The sequence below is a fragment of the Protomyctophum parallelum genome (genome assembly GCF_964188405.1).
Source record: "Protomyctophum parallelum genome assembly, chromosome: 1".
NCBI classification, from domain to species: domain Eukaryota; kingdom Metazoa; phylum Chordata; class Actinopteri; order Myctophiformes; family Myctophidae; genus Protomyctophum; species Protomyctophum parallelum.
This window is the reverse complement of record NC_139697.1, coordinates 56,000,740-56,020,535: the sequence shown is the minus strand read 5'-3', so window position 1 is coordinate 56,020,535 and position 19,796 is coordinate 56,000,740. Positions and strand designations below refer to the sequence as shown.

The window sequence follows — 19,796 nt, the reverse complement described above, 5'->3', positions numbered from 1 at the left end:
TGCCAATGCGAAAAGGGTGCCATTTGTTCTTACACCATTGATGGCAATTGGATGATTTGAGGCATTTTGTTCAATTTTTATTTTTTTTAACAAACAGAGTGCAAAACATACTCTCTCCCCATGCCTTCGGCCTGGTGGAGACAATAATAAATGTTTAGCTAACTAGGGTGTGAAACTGTGAATATGGTATAGTGTGTCTATTTGCTTATACTATACCTCTGTTCCAAGTAGAATCTTCCGCACCTCTAGCTCCGTTCTTAATCTTCCTCCTTAAAGCCTTCATCTGAACACTACATTGTCCTGCCACTTTCTTAGACTGGAGATGCACACGCACGCGCGCACACACACACACACACACACACACACACACACACACACACACACACACACACACACACACACACACACACACACACACACACACACACACACACACACACACACACACACACACACACACACACACACACACACACACACACACCATGTGAGAAAATACAGCATTGTCCTCATTAAGGACACATGAAGGCGTTCTCAGTGAGTTTATCTGTAATAAGGGTGTAAATGAGGACCTTTCCTCTCCAGCGTTCCCTGACCCTCCTTGATCTCTCGGTCTCCTCAGTGAGTCTGCAGTGGTGCAGCTGGGCCTCGTAGACCTCCTGGAGCAGCCTGCACCCGCGCTCTATCAGCACAGGAGCCACGCGGAGCTCCCCGAGCATGCGCAGAGCCTGGCCATGCAGGGAGACAGACATCACACCACAATATGTAACACACACACCTGGTCATTGCAATACATATATTTAACCACTTTAACCCTGATGTCCATATTGGGCATGTCACACACTCACTCACGCACACACACACGCACGCACGCATGCACACACATAAACGCACACAAACGCACACAAACGCACGTACACACCTTGGACAGGTAGTAGGTGATGCAGGCTATCATATGCATGAGTGACTCTGAGGTGTTCCTGGTCCATTTTTGCTTGAGAACAGCAGAATTCTCCTTCAAGACTACCAGGCACTTCACTAGAACCTAGACCACACAACAGAACAGAACATCAGCGGAACATACAAGAGTACACACACACACACACACGCACACACACACACACACACAAACACACGCACGCACACACACACACACACACACACACACACACACACACACACACACACACACACACACACATACCTGCACAATATGGTCGGATGTGATCTGATGGAAGATAAGAGGAGCCAGCAGACCATAGCAGCTCACAACAGCCTGCAGAGCAGCAGTACTGTCATCCAGCCACATAGCCAGGTCCATGGCCACCAGCATGCGCTCACATTCTGCTAACCTGGCCTCCTGTACACACAAACACACACACACACACACACACACACACACACACACACACACACACACACACACACACACACACACACACACACACAGTTTAAAAATTGACCCATGATGGTTCCAGTTGTACACTCAAGAATTACAGACCTGTAACGAAGGAACCCCCTCAAAGAACCCTGATGTATTGAGCTACACGTTCACAACAAGGATCTTTGGCGAATGTCTTATTAGGCAAAAGACACAGAGCTCCAGTGTTACCTGTGCCCAGATGTGCAGTCCACCCACTGAGTCACAGTACAGCGCCCCCTGCTGGACGTTGATCTCTGTCTCCATGAGCACGGAGGCCAGAAACAGTTGGAGGAGAACGGGGGAGGAACGTTGCAGCGTCTGCACACACAGCCTGCAAGACCAACCAGAATGTGAGAGTTCAGTGAGAGTGAGTGAGTGAGTGAGTGAGTGAGTGAGTGAGTGAGTGAGTGAGTGAGTGACTGAGTGACTGAGTGACTGAGTAAGAGAGAGAGAGAGAGAGAGACTTGCTCACCCTGTGAGGGCGAGTGTGTCCTGCAGGGTGTAATGGGAGCAGGCGTTGCCGTGGTGAGTGTAATGGCTCCACAGCTCCTGGCAGGCCTTCTTCGCCACGTTGTGTTGCTCCATTTTAAACGCAGCCTTTTAGAGGAAGGATGGATGGGGAACACAATCAAACTCTGTCATGGCAAATGTGTTTTCACTAAAAAGAAATATGTTCATGAATATACAGTATTGACAAATCTTATTTTGAAATCTTGTTTTGTAATATGAAAGGTTCCCGATCTGGACTCGGCATTAGTAGACAACAACCAATAAATGCTTATGGTTAACGTTTTGCCACGATGTGAAATGGATGCCGACATCAAAAATCACTTTCATGCCCTCTGTATTTCTATGGTTGTCATTTTCATCATCATCTGTAACATTATTATGATGTTTTTGTCTTCACTGTAGTTATTTTGAATAGTGTATATATTCTGATGAAGTTATATAACACATAGAGTTTGTTGTCATTGTCTATTAGTTGAATGGACCTGTGTACCTGTGCCAGGTGAGCCCAGATGCTGAGCAGTGGCAGTGGCAGGGAGGCCAGGACGGGGGGTGAGGTCTCTCCTATGCTGTTCCCCACCACAAGCCCCTGGCTGTCGTAGGCCGCTACAGCAAACACATACTTCTGGTTGGGCTTCAGTCCCTCTACTCTCAGCTCACAACCACCAGATACGACTGGCACCTGGCACGCACGCACGCACGCACGCACGCACGCACACACACACACACACACACACACACACACACACACACACACACACACACACACACACACACACACACACACACACACACACACACACACAAATGAAATGGACCCTTAATGCATTGTCAAAGTTGGGGTCACTGTTGAGAAACACTGTACTAGATGACGTTGCAGTGTACTTTGGACTACTGTCTATATACCATATCACCAGTGCCCTGCAGGCTGCAGTCTCCCAGGCGGACCTTCACATTGGCACCTTCTGCTACCCGCGAGCAGATCTGGTACCAACACACCTGGGAAGAAACAAGAGCAGCAAAACATGAATGTATTTAATGAACTATTCATAATTTATTAATGATCTACCATGAATGTCACTCAGACAATTCTCTGTTCTAAGAAGGAGGTTTATATAGCAGTATATACACAAGTGTAGTGTAGTGAGCTCAAGCTCAGTCTTTGTGGGCACAGAGGAACTTTCGCATAATTATGCTACATGCCTGCCTGTCACTTTTGGAGCAATAGAAAGCTCCTGTTGTAAAAGGATTTTCTGTTTGTTGTGTGTATTGTACCTATTTAAAGTTTTTATTCATGAGTTTTTGATTATTGTTTGGACCCAATGTTTTATACATTTGTGTCAATAAAGTAACTATAACTAACTAACTATGGGGGTGCCTGCCAGTTGCCACAACATATTTCCGCAGTCAAATACATCCATTTGGGTAGAACCCCTGTTAAACTGTATATAACTTACTCACACACATCAGCAATTATTACTTTAGGCAACAAAAAAAAAGCAAAAGCAAACCTGACCTGTACTTCTGGCAGGTATGGCGCCGGGGCAATGGTCAATGAGTGGCTACCACGGAAGAGAAGGACGGGGCAGGGTGGAGGTTTGTCTCCGGCTTCTCTCTTCCCCCGGTCCTTGTTTTTATATGTACTGGGTGGAGGTTGCTTTGTGGAGGGCCCGCAGCTATACAGCTTCCTCTCCTCTGAACCAGCTTTCTCTAGCAGGAGCAGGGCCTCCTGGTGAGGGCAGGAGAAACGTTTTGTGGGCCCTGAATAAAACAATATATGGCACGCACTATTGTGGTGGAAAAACTACTCCTAAGCCCCAGGTGTCAAGATTTGGCATCGAAATAAATTTGGATTCATACAAAAGTAGCACATAATATTAAAACGTAGAGAAAATAGCTGATTCACAAGCTCACAGCACATCACATTATGGTGAATGACTGTAATGCACAATCTACGTTGCTATATTAATGCACCATTTACTTTTTTTTTAAAGCAATAAACAAATGGATGCATCCAGATTCCCTGGTTATTGTCAAACCATTATTTGGAGGAAAGGGAATGTTGCCCACAACAAACAAAATGCAGTGTATACCTCTAGTAGTCTCTTAGACTTGAAGCTGCTGTTTGGATCCATGTCGTCGTGGAGCAGCAAGGCGTTCTGGATCAGGAAGAGAACTTTGGATGCCTTGTTCTTCCCAATGCCATCCAACAGCTCAGCCTCTGTTAAATCTGACCAGCAAACAGGAAACCCATCTCTCAGGATAATTAGACACACAATTCGCTCTCGCTTCTCGTTTCTCGCTTAATCGCATCTCGCTTCTCGCTTCTCGCTTCTCGCTCTCGCTTCTTGCTTATCGCTTATCGCTTCTCGCTCTTGCTTCTCGCTTCTCGCTTCTCGCTTCTCGCTTATCGCTTATTGCTTAATCGCATCTCGCTTCTCGCTCTCGCTTCTTGCTTATCGCTTATCGCTTCTCGCTCTTGCTTCTCGCTTCTCGCTTCTCGCTTATTGCTTAATCGCATCTCGCTTTATCGCTTTAATCGCTTCTCGCTTCTCGCTGGCAGGGTGATCATGATGACTGACCTGCTGGGCTGAGATGTAGAAGCTTGAGGCTGGCCCTGTGGTAGATGTTGACCAGTTGTAGGTGGAGATCCAAGGCCACCAGGAGTAGAGGCGGTGACACGGTGGGACTTTTAGCCTCTGACTCTGCCGCGGCTTCTTGCTCCTCTACCCCATCCCCTGCATTTCCCTCTGCCAGTGATGCCATGGGAGAAGGTGGCACGGAGGCGTTGCATGGTTTACATTTCTGGGAGGGACCAGAGTTTTGGAGAAATATGTGACCTTGTTATCTCCGAATGCATGTGTGATGCTGCTGACTGAACTAATGACTGGCATTATAGAACATAATAAAATAATATTAGGATAATATTACAGGATTGAACACGATATCCATCCAGAGGCAAAAACACAGTTGCTGTGCAGAATGTGTCTCACTAATATTCTCTCTCTCAAAAATACTAATTAATATTTAAATTACATACGTTTTTATGAGGTGCATTAGGAAGTGTATTATGATTGCTTTTACACTACAGTATAGTTTTGTATTTGTATAGACAGTTTCCTCAGCCACAGCTGAGTAGCTCACCTGTATGAAGGCAGGGTCAGCAATGGCCGAGCCGTCCTGGGGTAGCAGCCTGGACCAGGCTCTCCCCAGAGCCTCGTCAGCCCTCTCCACCACCTCACACACTGTCTGCAAGAAACAAGCCAACCACCATCACTGAACTGTATAAAAGTCGCACAGATTTTCCTCCCAAACCACCTGTTACAGTACCTTAAGAAGAGAGAAAGTACTGGGGTCCACATCATCTTCTTTGTTGGCTTTTAGACAGGAAAGATAACACGGGAACAACCATTACTGTTAGGGCAGAGATGGGCAGCTTTTTCTTTTCAGGGGGCCATATTGACTGATAAAGTGAGTGAAGGGCCACACATTGTGTTATTGAATTGAAACTTGCAACATAGTGCTGAATTATGTTAAAATTGCAGGAATTTGACAGCTTCTGCTGTGCTGTATCACATTATAGTAAGTAAGTAAGTAAGTAAGTAAGTAAGTACCGGTAAGTAAGTAAATAAGTAAGTCAGAGAGGCTAATTGTCGGTATCAGCCAGGGTGCAGGAGTCTATCCCCGTTTCAATGCGCTAGACCTCTGGGAGATGGAATGTTGAGGTGTAGCACAAATCTGTAAACAGATCTCTATAGTCCGATTTTTCCTGTTCCATCCTGATTGCCAAATCCAGAACATTGCTCCACCACAATAACCTACCTGTCCTGACAGAGACCATGGATCCATGGCAGACTGTTTCACTGCTACATTACAAATATTTAACATTTGAGTACATACAGATGGAATATGAAATGCAGATAATGGTATGTGTAGATGTATAGATTTCTTTAAGGACTTCGAGGGCCGGATTGAGTCCGAACCCTGGGCCATATGTTGCCCGTGTGTGTAGGGCAATGCTTAGTCAACAAGATGTATACTGTGTGTGTGTGCGTGTGTGCGTGCGTGCGTGTATTTCTTACCTGTGCTGGGTGTATGAGTGTGTGTGTGTGCGTGCGTGCGTGTATTTCTTACCTGTGCTGGGTGTGTGAGTGTTGCAATCAGCAGCACGCTCTAACACCATGGCGAGTTTGAGCGTCATCTCCGCCATCGCCATGTGGTCAACGGTTGCCAGGTTGCATGTGAAGGACACCTCGCACAATGTAGACAGGCACCATATCCACTGAAAATACAAACATAAATACATTGATAAATAGTTTTAGTGGTAGTGTGGTATGCTATGTAATCCTGCAAAAGTCAAGCAAATATTCTTCTGGCTACTTCAAAAGTGTAATAAATCAACTCAGAATATAATATAATATTGTGAAGATTACAGATCCAGTTTACTTAGTCTATAGGGTGTAATTGGTTAAAGACAACATAAGGTTTGGCAACTTCTCCCAGCAGCCGTACCTCGTGACAAACCTCCTGCTTGCCTGGGTGTTGAAACACTCCCTTCATCTTGGACCACAGGAACAACACCAGGTCCACTACAAGGTTTGAGTCTGGCTGCACCCCCTGGTCACGGACACGGACACACACCACAAGAAGGCATAGATGTGGACTTGTACTGGACAGACACACTTGCACACAAAAGCTAATTAGCTTTTCTTCCTGTAGAGATGAAACTATCTACATTGCATCATACCAAAAATGCATAAATTAGACACGTTGTACCCAAAGGTGCTGTGTCATTAGTCCGACAGCTCATTTTTCCGACGGTGCGTTGGTCCGACTCGTGCATTACTAACCCTAACGGACTAACTAACTAACTGTCGGCGGAGTTATTGGTATCCCCGTACCCAAATGTAATAATCTAAGGTGGAACATACTGTCATCCTGGTGCTAAGCAGCAAGAATAACATAAAAGTGTATCCCATCGTTCATGGACCAACTTTTCCTTATTTCCATTTCTTTGAGGGAATTTAGAAGGTCCTTACGTGCACATGCATGAATGCATACAAGCACGCACACGCACGCACACACACACACACACACACACACACACACACACACACACACACACACACACACACACACACACACACACACACACACACACACACACACACACGCAGAGACAGGCTGACCTTAGCAGTGCTACAGACAGACTTGTGAAGGGTGTCAACTACACAAATGAACTCATCGCTTATGGAGGTCCACGTCTTGTCTTTATCTGTTGAAAACAACCACAGTACAATATTGACCATTAATACCATTATTGACTTACACTGGCTCTTTTGCTCCAACAGTTGAGGGACACACCCAGTACAGTATGACATTAGAGGCATTATTACTAAAAGTAATAATACAAGTGATGCGCATTATGCCATCTCTGTACCCTCAGGTTCCTACCTCTACTGTCCTGGTTAGATTCATAGGAAATCTACCTAAACATCTTTGGGTCTAAGACATGTCTACGCAAAACAGTTACAGTATTTTGGTTCTACAGAAATATGAGCCTGAAAGACATACGGTAATAAATACCTGTAGCTGGTTTCACAGTATGTACTGTATGAGCTTTACCAATGGTCATGGTGTCCTCTCTAAGGCGAGTCCTCTGTGAGGCCTGGAGACTTTCAAACGTGTCGAGCAAAGTAAGCTCCAGCTCTGCCTTCTTAAAGAATGGACCCTCTGCACTCTGACACGCATGCACAAACACAAACACAAACACACACGCACACGCACATGCACACACACACACACACATGCACACGCATGCGCAAGCACACACACACACACACACACACACACACACACACACACACACACACACACATTTCAATTTGTGTGTGTGTGTCTGTGTGTGTGTGTGTGTGTGTGTGTGTGTGTGTGTGTGTGTGTGTGTGTGTGTGTGTGTGTGTGTGCGTGCGTGCGTGCGTGCGTGCGTGCGTGCGTGCGTGCGTGCGTGCGTGCGTGCGTGCGTGCGTGCGTGCGTGTAGTGGTACTCACAGCCAACACCTGCAGCAGTTGCCTGGCCAGTGCAGTAAAGCTCTCCCACTGCTCATAGTGAAAAAGCAGCTTAATGAACCTCACTGCAGACAAGTATGGCACCCTGTTCCCTCCTGGAAACACAGCAACATATACACGTACAGGAAACAACATGTGGGTGTGTCCTATAGTGTTCATTGATTCTAAAGACACTTTATGATATTTGGGCATGTCTGACCCAGAATTTGGGCGTAGCATAAATTGTGACTAACCTGAGACAGCTAACTCCATTAGCGTGCCTGTTGGTGTCAGTGCACTGAGACATGTGGGCAGGCTGTCATCAACACTCCCTCGCTCCATACCACTTCCTGATCCTGAGCACAACATGCATTTGTAAAAACAAAGAAAATGAGGGAAGACCAATTAAGTCGTGTGAATCACAGATTAATTTGTGTCTTGCAAATCACATGTACATCACATGCAATAAAAAGAGGACATTATTGAGTAGCTATTTAGACTCCATGATCACAAAACTTTGTCTCTTGCCGAAAAGGATAGATCTTAAAGCTAATAACTTAGCTTGAACATCGGTTTTTGTCAGCAAGTGACACCGTTGTGTGACATAGTATTATATTGGGCATTAGAACAGACAGAGCAAGTGTATGAATTGTGAGTGTGATATAATACTTCATCAGTTCATCTTAATTCTTATCAACCATGTGGCATATACTCAGGCTTGGCTGTCCATTCCTCACATTGATAAGCATTGTTTCACAGCAGTGTTTCCCCTACATTCAGTAGTATGTCATTATAAGTCCCTATAGAGCCTTAAACCCCACGCCTTACACCACCACACTTTAATACAAACCAAAAAAATGGCCGCTGGTTCCTGGAAAGGTTCCAGGAATCTAGAACGGAACCAGTTCTAGAACCAAAGTATATTTTGAAGGAAAAGGGCCAGGGTGTCAGAGTAAGGTGAACTGGGGGTGTGGTGATTGGTGAACCGGTTTCAAACCTGACAACTGACATTATACACAGTATAGGTTGTGTATGTGTGGTTATACGTATGTAGATTAGGTTAGATTCCACCAACCACCAGACAGTATGCTGATGCCAGAGGCCAGGATCTCTAGGACCACTTCATGCAGATCTGCCTCCTCTGGGACCCCAGTCTGCAGTGGACGCCTGCCGCTGTCCCACAAAGTCTCCAGGACGGCCAGGAACTGTGCAGCGCTGCAGTCAAACATCTCCGTCAACATGTGCTGTGTGGCAGTACGAGGCCAAGGCACCTACACACACACAAGGCAAGGGGAAAGGTGACATGAGAGTACACATATCTAGCCTGGTAAACCATCTCGGTCGTGTGAATTCACATTATCGTGTCTTCTGCAGACCGGTCTGGTCCCAAGCACTGGGTGGGCGTTTTGCAGAAACAATAATAATAATGGAAGAGCCATTCAGCGTCTTTCAATTACAGGGCCCTGAGCGCAGATGCTGATTGGCTCATGCAAACGTCTAAATATGAAATATACTATGATAAAATATAATCATTCGTACACATGGTATGTCCTTCAGGTTGCTCTTTTGTCTGCCTTTGAAGAGGCTTTTGGGTCTCCTCCTGGCTTCGAACACCGCCCACTTGAACACCATGGTAGCCAGCTAAAAAAACACCAAGCACATTACCTATCAGTTCACGCTTCATGTTGCATACTGTCAGCTTTGCATATTGTCATATTATCAGTTGTCAGCGTTGACAACGCTGAGGAAGGCCCACCTGGCCGAGACGCGTCCGTCGTCTCGTCAGAGGTAATACAACAGGTGAAGAGGACATTTATTGTGTGCTGGCACTTCCTTCTTTCAATTTCGTATTTCTGAGCCTTGCACCTACAAGAATAGACTCTTCTAATTTGGAGTGTTGCGGATTGTCCGCTTCTGCAGTCTTTGTTCCTTTCAGCATATAGGTACCTTTCCATTAGAGTTCTGTACAGCAGAACAAAACAGCAGCACCACTGTTGACAGACCAGCAACATTTTTCTGTCCCAATATTATATTTAACCATGCACCTAAACCCTATAAGCCTATATAGTGTGGTACGATGCGTCAAAAAAACAGCTCCCGTAGGATTTTTGTGCTAAAATTGATCTTGGTTCTATAGAGTCCAAACTATGAGAAAATGATGGGGTTCAAATTTTCCCGACCCCCACCCCGTTTCTGGGGGGGTCATCTATTTGGGACCTCCCAGAACAGTATGCCAGCCAGTTAATGTCCGATTTTCATAATATTAGAATTGTTTTGTATGTTTTAAAACATTCTGAGTTGATTTCTTAAACTTTTAAAGTGGTCAGAAGAATCTTTTTTGACTTTTGGTAGGGGTGTTTCCTCACCTGGGACCTCCCGGACTGACCCCTGGGCCTATAAGTTATCATTACATTCCTCGCTCTGCTCCTGCTCCAGAATAACGTCAAATTAGATCATAAATGAAGCATAAAAGTATTTGTAGCTGGGCTCTGATATAAAATAAATAGTAGTAGCCAATACCAGGGGTCTTCCACAGGGGGCCCATGACCCCTAGGGGGTCCTCAGAGTTACTATACAGTGGCCCACCAAATCATTGTGGGATAGGAACTTTTATTCTTTTTTTACATTAAACCACTTGAACCATAGCATCCCTTTTCCAGGGAGAACTTTAGCCAACAATAGCTGATCTACAAGGTTGTAGTTTGAGCTTGTAGATCAGCTATTTTCAAAGTAAGGTGCCTCAGTGTAGCAAATATTGCTGCTAAATAAAGATCAGCCAAGATCAGCCAGGTTGCTGCTGTCTTTCTCTTTGTCTTTCTGTTGTCGGTCAGGTGACTGGGAGGGCTACTTGTCATCCTTAGAGGAACTCATCAAGTATTTCTTTGCTCGTGATCTCCTTAAATATGCTCGACGTTCTGCGTGCCCAAAGTGAGAAGTTGCAATACCTTTATTCCCTGCAGTGTCAACAATAATGGTAGAATACTAATAAACTATCAAAGTACTTTACATAAACGCAAGATATTCTAATACTATTCGAAATACTTGCAAATCACATATATGGGTGCAAGAATAGGGGCAAAACTAGTCCCGGACCCCCTGTGGAAGACCCCTGGTATTAAATACTACTCATTTTTGTAATCAGTGCCCAGCTACAAAAACTTTTAATGCTTAAATTATTATCTAATTTGACATTGTTCTGGAACAGGAGCAGAGCGAGGAATGTAATGAGTACTGAGATGAGTCCGGGGGGTCCCGGGTGAAGAAAGACCCCAACCAAAAGTCAGAAAAGATTATTCTGGCTACTTTCAAAGTGTAAGAAATCAACTCAGAATATTTAAAAACCTATAAAACAACCCTAATATTATGAAAATCGGACATTAATTGTCTGGCATAATATTATGGGAGGTCCCAAAAGATATGACCCCCCCAAATAAGGGGTGGGGGTCAGGAAAATTTGAACCCCATCATTTTCTGACAGTTTGGTCCCTATGAAAGCCAAAAAAGCAAAAAAATCACTTTTAGCAAAAAAATCCTACGGAAATACACATCGTACCACACTACTTCAATGGCCAGGGTCTCCCAGGGTTCTGTATACTTGGCTGTCTTTTTTCCTTCTATACAAAATGTCTCCACAAAATATATAGCCGATCTACAAACTCACAATGCATGTTTTCCTACTATGACATGCTGCCCAGAACAGGGACTGCTATTAGGGTTCATTACTTACTTTGATAGTAGCTTCTTTGTAAGATCTCTTAGTCTCACTGGTCAGCAGAGTTCCAGTCTGTTCCTCCAACGCAGCCAGGTCACTAATTTTCCCCAGCGCTCGCTTGGCAAACACCTAACACAGTGTAGGACATGTGATATTTTACATGGGAAAAAATTCCTGTAATAATGTCAAGTTTGTTAACACTTTCGTATTAGGTGAAACACAAATCGGTTGGGCTGGATGGCCGTGCATGCGTGAGTGCGTGCGTGCATCCGTGCGTGCATCCGTGCGTGCGTGCGTGTGTGCGTGTCACCTGTGCCTGAGCTGCAGCCTGGTTGTTGTAATAACACCGGCAGACAGCAGAGTAGAGGGTGGCCCTCCACGGCACATAGCGGGCTGTCATCAGAGGGACGGACATTTCTAAACTGCAACTGGCCCAGAGCAGGTACTCCAATGCCTGGAGGGGAACATATAGACAGACAGAATGACTATACCCTAACTATGTTTTCATGGTTTCAAGTATGTTGAGGAAATTATATTACCAGTAATGTCAATATATTTATCCACACTGAAAAACGTTCTTTAATGCTTAATGTGTGATAACTGGTTTCAAAAGGATTTTATTATTATTATCGCATATCCAGATCCTTTCGAATGCTTTATCAAACCATTTGGGTAAATGGTTAGTGAACACTGACTGAGGAAAACTATTTCTCCTTGCAAAAAGATTCACAGCTTTCAGTGTACTTAGTGACAATACTTTTTCAGTGTCTTAGAACAACAGACAATAATTAAAAATGTAACAAAGGTTTTCTTTTCCCCCCCTAACCTGGGCCCTTTAATAGCTACTTATTTATGCCATTGCCAATCAGTTATATGTCACTGGTTTCAATGTAGAGTTTCACTGTGCTGATGTTATTTTTCCAATCTGGTTATTGTAGCAACATTGAAGTGTTATTGTAGTGGAGACAGAACCTGTGCACTGCAACTCATGGTCATCAGGTAGCGGCAGATGTTGTAGATGTTTAATGAGCCTGAAAAGTGAAAACATATGACAGAGAGGGACAGGTAAGGTAAAACACTCTCAGGTAAAACACAATAAAGTTAAATTGCCCTTTGTTGCACTACATATTTTGATGTATCAGTGATGATGAAGAACAAACAATGTATTAATAACTCTGGTCTTTGATGAAATATAACCATTTAAGGATTAACTTCACAGATATAAAGTAAAACGTATTGATCCTGGGGGATAATCCAGGTAAAATATGGATGTCCTGAAGGGTTCAAACCACAATTTATAACCATTTAATACTCAACACCATAGTGTGGATTATGCAGCATTATGTTCAAAACTATGCAAAGCAAATCAGGACCAACTTACAAACCCCAGCTGAGTGAGATGTATAGCAGTGGTTCTCAACCTGTGGGTCGGGACCACCAGGGGGAGGCAAAAATAACTGATCTACAAGCTCGCAACGCCTCGCAACGCTTGTAGATCGGCTATTTTCACAATTTCTATCTGTGGAACCGAGTCAAACCAAGTAATGCCTTACGCCTTGACTCCTACAATTCCAATGTTTGTAGGGTGGGGGGTCCCCAGTTCGTAGGGTGCAGGGTCCCCAACATACCCTTCCCAGGGTCCCCAGTTCAAATATGATTCTTTTGGGGGGTCGCGGCCTGAAAAGGTTGAGAACCCCTGATGTATTGTACCATTATATAGTTGCCAGCAGAGATGCTCGTGTGGCTGAAAGGCCTGCATTGTGATCCGGATTAAGTCCAGAACACGGAGCAGTCTGCTGAGGCCCTCCTGGTTCAGGACACCAGACCGCTTCTCCAGCTCAAACATACACAGGAAGTAGCCCTGCAGTGCACGGAACTACACACACACACACACACACACACACAGGCGCGCGCGCGCACACACACACACACACACACACACACACACACACACCCTCACACGCACACACACACACACACACACACACACACACACACACACACACACACACACACACACACACACACACACACACAATGTAACTTAGTTAGGAAAGGTGGATATGGCTTGTCTGAATTGTTTGTGAATATTTGTCTGTGTAGGCCACGGATACAGTGAACTTGGCCGAAATTTACACTTTTGTCAAATGTGTCAAATGTGTTGTGGCCCTTGTTGTGGCTCTTTTCTTTTTAACCCCAAAGGAAGAATCAATATATCAGTATACAGAGAGGGGGGGGGGGGGCTGTACCTTCATGCTCATGTCTTGGTGTGTGCCAAACCCTTCTGGGAAGAAGCAGTCCATGAACTGTTGCACATCTGTGATGTCAGCTACATTCACTGGGCTGTAGCAGTTCAGGTGGAGGCTGTAGCCCTGCCACAAAGCTAGCTGGTAACACTATATGGTACAATGGGGTACACAGTCAAATCCCTGAGTGAGTGAGTGACGGTTTAATTCTGAGTTTAAAAATGTGTAGCTGCTATCTGGTTACCTTTATATCAAAGAGATGATCAGCGATTCTTAGTATGTTCTCCTCAAACACCTTGGGAGGAAGTCGATGTCTGTACTTGCTCTGTACCTCTGATAGGATTTTAATCCTTTAAATTAGCAAAAAAGGACAGTTTATGACAATTCACATTCATGCAGTTTTGTGCAGTGTTTAAAAATGCTCTCAGAGCATCAGAAGTGCAAGGCCTTGTTTATTTCTGCACAATAGAAATTAGGTTACACACAATAGTCACACTTGACATTACATTGAGAAACACGTCCCCCACAATTAATGCTATTATTACATTTAGTTGTTTTTTAATACAAAATGTTTGCTGTGAAAAGGGTCCATAGCAAACAGTGACAACAAGGAGTCAGGACACAGGTGAACATGGTCACTCAAACTAATAATAACAACAAGAAACATGTAGGTCTATTGAAGACCATTTTGAAGGGAGTGAATTAAATCCCACAGCGCCCTCTGAGGGCAAACAGTAGAATCATTATACTTTCAACTTTCTACAGGTTACTCTAGAAAAGCTCAAACCAGTTTATCTAGCTGTTATAGACACTTTTATCGTTTACAATATACAATTATGTCTTTAGTTTATAGGCTATTTCCTTACGGTTCTCGGACAATAAATTGGTTATTAGATATTAAATGTGGTTAACGCTAATTGAAAACATACCCCTTCACATAGCAGCTGTTATCTCGAGTGGGCGCCGAGGTAACCCTTTTCATAAGTATGAAGAACACATTAATCTCCTTTTTGAACGCTAAAATAACTGGGTTCCTTTCATCAAGTTCGCCGTAATACGAAGCAGGAAGATTCATTTCTGTACCCATTTTTGTTCGTTTTTGTTCTAACCAGCGAGTAGCAAAACTACACCATGGCGACTGGCGAGGGAAGGCGGGTTGGCATGGTAACAAGTTACAACGCTACTGCTACTATGGGAGTGGTTATCACATGCACGAACGCGCACATGGTCAAATTCCATCCCGAAATGATCCGATGGTAATTTCTTAGCCTAGACTCTTGTTGACATTTTCAATCTACGAGTCGAGAGTCTAACTCTAAATCCTCTTCTGTTGCTGCAGTGCTAGCTGATATGTTGCTGCAGCTCCGAACATGTAGGCCTACCGTACAAAAGCAAAATATAAAGGTGCTGTACCTGATGCGTGAATAATGCCCATATACTCTAAGTCTAAGGTGATGCCCCACCCCAAAATAATGTTAGAGAGGCTGCCGGAGTTCTTGTGCAATGTACACCACATGGGGGTGGACTTAGATTGAAAATGTCAAAATCGAGAGTCTGAATCAAGCTAGTAACCATCACATAAGACCACACACACGCACAAATATGGATCCAGATTCCAGCCAGGCATGGGTGGGGACACTAGGCCTACAGGGGGACTGCTGGTAGCCTACACTATAGGCCTACTAATACTATACTATAGAAAAGTAAATTTTTGATGGAGGTTTTCACAGTGGTATTAAAGGTTTTTGATGAATTGAACAAGGTGGACCCTCTTGTAAACAAGTGTAATGCTTTATTGGGTCGTCCACTCACAGTTAACATTCTTTGTATTGAGTTGTGCTTGAAATGTACTGTATTTCTGCAAACTGGTAATAAATATTTCAATCAATCAATCAATCAAAAGTCCCCCAGGAGTCCTTCTTATACATTTACCTTAAACCACGACTCTAGTGTAAGACCCAAACCGCACCCATGATTCGCCATGCAAGTCCTTGCAACCAAACTGTTGAGAGTGAAACCATTAATCCCAATGGCAGTTGCAAGGAGTTGCATTGGTTCTTGTTTGCATGAGCCTATATGGTGTAGCCATATTAAAGTATAAAGTGTAGACATTTAGACAACAATAAAACATAACTTAAGGTCACACAGTCAAAATCATATTCAACACCCTTGACCAAATGCATGTATGGTCAATTGGTCATGCATATCTGTTGAACAAGTTTGAAAACAGCCTGTCATAGTTATCAACTGAGCTCATAGAGAAAAGATAATACTGCACCATACAAACTCATCAGTTCCCATTCTACCGGACATCCACCACACACAAATCCAAAGCTTCTGGCCTAGACGGCTAATGCTTTGGCAACCATAGCCATGCTTCAAACACGCGCGCGCATGCATGCATGCATGCAACCATTCGTACACACAGGCAGAGTCCCAGACGGGAGTATTTCCTGGGAGGTGATCCGAGGGGCATCAGCATTATCCCTGGCCAATGTAAACTCATATCACTGAGAGAGACAGCTAGACAGACAAACAGACAGATAGATAGAGAGAGAGAGAGAGAGAGAGAGAGAGAGAGAGAGAGAGAGATGGAGGGATAAACAGTTGACATCATCGTTCTAGAAGGATCAGTGTGTTGGCAGGATCTGTTTGAGTGTGTGTGTGTGTGTGTGTGTGTGTGTGTGTGTGTGTGTGTGTGTGTGTGTGTGTGTGTGTGTGTGTGTGTGTGTGTGTGTGTGCGCGCGCGCGCACGTACGCACGCATGCGTGTGGACGTGCGTGCGTGTGTGTTCATGTTTTTGTGTGTGTACGTGGGTGCACAAACAGTGAACCAAAACCGAGGCCAGAAGGGAGGGGTCAGTCAAGGCCTATAAATGGCCCTGCAGTGGCGAGAGAAGGGCAGCATGCAGCAGCTCCACGGCCTGGACGGAGCTCACTAGAGAAGAGACAGAGCCAGACCACCAGCCATCAGACATCCCCCAACTCACCAGAGCCAGGACCCAACGGCCTGTCTCCTACCTGTGTGGTATCTCTCCACCCCTGCTGGGCCTTTCACCATGGACATCCCCATCCAGTACCCCTGGTACCGGCGGATTTCCACCCCTCGGCTGACAGACATGCCAGTGGTGGCAGATGCGCTCTCTGATTGGCCACTCCTCTGGCCATTTTCTTGGGCCCTCCCTTGGGTACGCCCCTCCTACCTGCGCTGGTTCAATTGGCCTGACCACGGGCATCATGCCGAGGTAAAAATAAATCTGTTCCCTTTTACGTACTGTCTGTAACCCTCCATCAACTGCTTGTCTGTCTGCCATGTTTTGAACGGACAAAAAAACCTTTTCCCTTTTACATACTGTCTGTAACCCTCCATCGACTGCTTGTCTGTCTGCTATGTTTTGATCGGACAATATGACGGAATCTCAAATTCAACAGGAAGCCATGAGAACAAAGGTCCATGTTTCTTCGACTGAAATGTGGGTTTCTTATGTGGGGACAATAACAATAAGCTATTGTGTGTTATTGTGGTGTCTGGCAGAGTGCTCGTCAAAGGCCTGCAATCTGCAGCCTTCATTCTCATTCATAAAACTCACATTTAGGCACAAGGCAGTAAGTGATACTGATAGAATAATAGAATGTATGATGACCACAACGTGTACAGTAGCACGTAACAAGCAAGTGCCGCACTACATTATTGCCAACAGAGTGCATTTATTAGAATTTTCTGTGGTCCTATGGTCTAATCCAGTGGTGCTTCTCAAACATTTTCATGACAGGCACCCCCCAAAATGATATGTATTTGGCCACGGACCCCCATAAGAAAAGAGAAATCAAATTTAGTTTCAAGATGTTTCGAAATAGATCCACACAACGCGTCGTGTTGCGAGGTTGTGAATAGCTGAAGTATCAGTTAATGTGATAGTGATGCTATATTAACAAACTTAACTAACCACTAGTCTAATCCATGTGTTGTCTGCAGATGCGTGTGGAAAAGGATAGATACATAATTTATCTGGACGTGAAGCACTTCTCCCCTGAAGAGCTGTCTGTCAACGTGAGCGACGAGTTCATTACAATACATGCCAAGCATGAGGACAGACAGGTCAGTGTGGGAAGTAAAACAATGTATCTTTAATCTGATGATGGCGACCTAGACTATTGCAGCGGTTGTAATTATTCTGATTAGTAGGTGTATTCAGAATGTATTCTATTGACTGTAGACTGTATAATATCTCAAATCATCTCACTTCACCTCTTTATTTAATTGCAACTAATCAAATTCCCTCTCATCTGCACCTCAATCTCATCTCATGTTTGTTTGTGTCCATGAATGCATGTGTGCTAGCAGGATGAGCACGGCATTGTATCGAGGGAGTTTCTGAGAAAGTACAAGCTTCCTGGGGGCGTGTTGGCCTCTGAGGTCACTTCCAGCGTGTCATGTGATGGCGTGCTGACAATCACCGCCCCCCGCTCCCCCGCTTGTCCGGAGCGCTCGATTCCCATCACCTGCGAAGACGGTGCAACAAGACAGAAGTAGAACAAAGCCTGACCCTTGACCTCTGACCCATATCCAACCACTAACCCAACTGTCCCTGTATCTCTGTATTCGGTACGTCCCGTCTGTCCCATGCTTGTTGACAGCAGTGTAGATGTGTCTGCTTACTGTACATGTTGATATACTGTAGCACAGAGTGCTTCGTTGTGATTAGTCAATATCTGACCCTACAGCCGGATTTACACTTCACCACTCGGCGGTGCCACTCATCGAAAATGAATAAAACGAGTGAAGAACATATGGACGATGTTGGGTTTTTCCACTGCGAGCGGCAAGTGACACCTGCAAGTGATACCTTGAGCAATGAAGTGTAAATTAGGCGTTAATCTATAGTTTCCTCTGTAAGCGGATGGTGCTTTCAAGCCAATGTCTAATTCACTGAATGCCTGAGGGTACGCTGAAAGGCATTTTAAGACATAATGGTGTGAGGAGCAGGCTTGGGTGATTAACACTCTACCCCATCTCATATCTCAAAGCAAATTTATTTTTAATATACCTTTGTGCCTTATAATATATTGATGCCACTGTGCATGTGAATGTCATGTTCAAAACTGTACCAATGGGCAATGGCATTTAGAATTTAAATATGTACAAGTCGGCTTATCGACAACTTTTCTGGCATTAAAGTTACTAGAAAGCATGTTGACAACATTGTCAGCATTCGTCGGTGGACACTGTTAATAAATACCAAACTAACAACTGAATTAAACATCAGTTTAAATTGGCAGTTCTGGTCCAGTGAGGCTTATTCACTAGTATAAGTGCCCGGTGAAGAGTAGGCTACTAACAGACATAAATTCAAAATGTCATGATGTGCCGAAGATAATGTCTGAGAAAGTTGGTTTGGTGTTGGTTTTGATTGTTTGTTTCTCTGTGTGAAGGAAAATAAGGCTTTCTGGAAGCATATAAGTGTTAATTAAGCCTGATTTGGTGTATAAAACGGGCTTCATATGTTGTTGTTTAAAAACAGACTAGGGACCAGGTGTAAAGTCTGTCTTTGGAAGGACTGGGGGCAAAGACGAGGGAGGGTGGATCAACAGGAGGACAGATGAGGATGGGGGGAGAGAAGGGGAAGCTGGGCTCCTTGCTACCGAGGAACATGAGCTCAGAGCTGCTAAGATCATCAGTGTGTGTGTGTGTGTGTGTGTGTGTGTAAAGGTGAGTGTGAAGTCTGTGTTTGATATGATTGAGCATGAGCCTTCATATTTATAACTGCATTCATGTTTGCTGAGATATAGCCTATGGCTCCATCATACTTTGTAATGATAACACCTCCGCCAGAAGCATTTAACAAACAAACCTGTTTCGC

General features: G+C 44.4%; 2 protein-coding genes across 2 annotated transcripts in view; one reads left to right on the top strand and one right to left on the bottom strand.

Annotated features, from left to right (window-relative positions):
• cfap54 (cilia and flagella associated 54) overlaps positions 1-15,011 on the bottom strand; it is a gene marked incomplete at its 5' end in the record, with an annotated part of 37,801 nt that extends 22,790 nt beyond the window's left edge. Inside the window, 27 exons of the mRNA XM_083790094.1 lie at positions 523-728; positions 923-1,045; positions 1,205-1,360; positions 1,613-1,754; positions 1,896-2,020; positions 2,424-2,612; positions 2,837-2,929; positions 3,447-3,659; positions 4,024-4,160; positions 4,513-4,735; positions 5,075-5,179; positions 5,753-5,757; positions 6,065-6,212; positions 6,443-6,547; positions 7,120-7,205; positions 7,556-7,670; positions 7,982-8,094; positions 8,233-8,334; positions 9,054-9,249; positions 9,518-9,619; positions 11,706-11,819; positions 12,001-12,144; positions 12,663-12,721; positions 13,401-13,566; positions 13,940-14,086; positions 14,181-14,286; positions 14,866-15,011. Of these exons, the coding sequence (XP_083646220.1) occupies positions 523-728; positions 923-1,045; positions 1,205-1,360; positions 1,613-1,754; positions 1,896-2,020; positions 2,424-2,612; positions 2,837-2,929; positions 3,447-3,659; positions 4,024-4,160; positions 4,513-4,735; positions 5,075-5,179; positions 5,753-5,757; positions 6,065-6,212; positions 6,443-6,547; positions 7,120-7,205; positions 7,556-7,670; positions 7,982-8,094; positions 8,233-8,334; positions 9,054-9,249; positions 9,518-9,619; positions 11,706-11,819; positions 12,001-12,144; positions 12,663-12,721; positions 13,401-13,566; positions 13,940-14,086; positions 14,181-14,286; positions 14,866-15,011 (3,566 nt within the window). The remainder of the gene's footprint in view (positions 1-522; positions 729-922; positions 1,046-1,204; positions 1,361-1,612; positions 1,755-1,895; positions 2,021-2,423; positions 2,613-2,836; positions 2,930-3,446; positions 3,660-4,023; positions 4,161-4,512; positions 4,736-5,074; positions 5,180-5,752; positions 5,758-6,064; positions 6,213-6,442; positions 6,548-7,119; positions 7,206-7,555; positions 7,671-7,981; positions 8,095-8,232; positions 8,335-9,053; positions 9,250-9,517; positions 9,620-11,705; positions 11,820-12,000; positions 12,145-12,662; positions 12,722-13,400; positions 13,567-13,939; positions 14,087-14,180; positions 14,287-14,865) is intronic.
• A 1,841-nt stretch (positions 15,012-16,852) lies between these two features.
• LOC310867753 (alpha-crystallin B chain-like) lies at positions 16,853-19,722 on the top strand. Its single transcript, XM_083777875.1, has 3 exons — positions 16,853-17,180; positions 17,912-18,034; positions 18,281-19,722. The coding sequence occupies exons 1-3, from the start codon at positions 16,995-16,997 to the stop codon at positions 18,467-18,469; spliced, it is 498 nt and encodes a 165-aa protein (XP_083634001.1). The 5' UTR covers positions 16,853-16,994; the 3' UTR covers positions 18,470-19,722.
• The last annotated feature ends 74 nt before the right edge of the window (positions 19,723-19,796 follow it).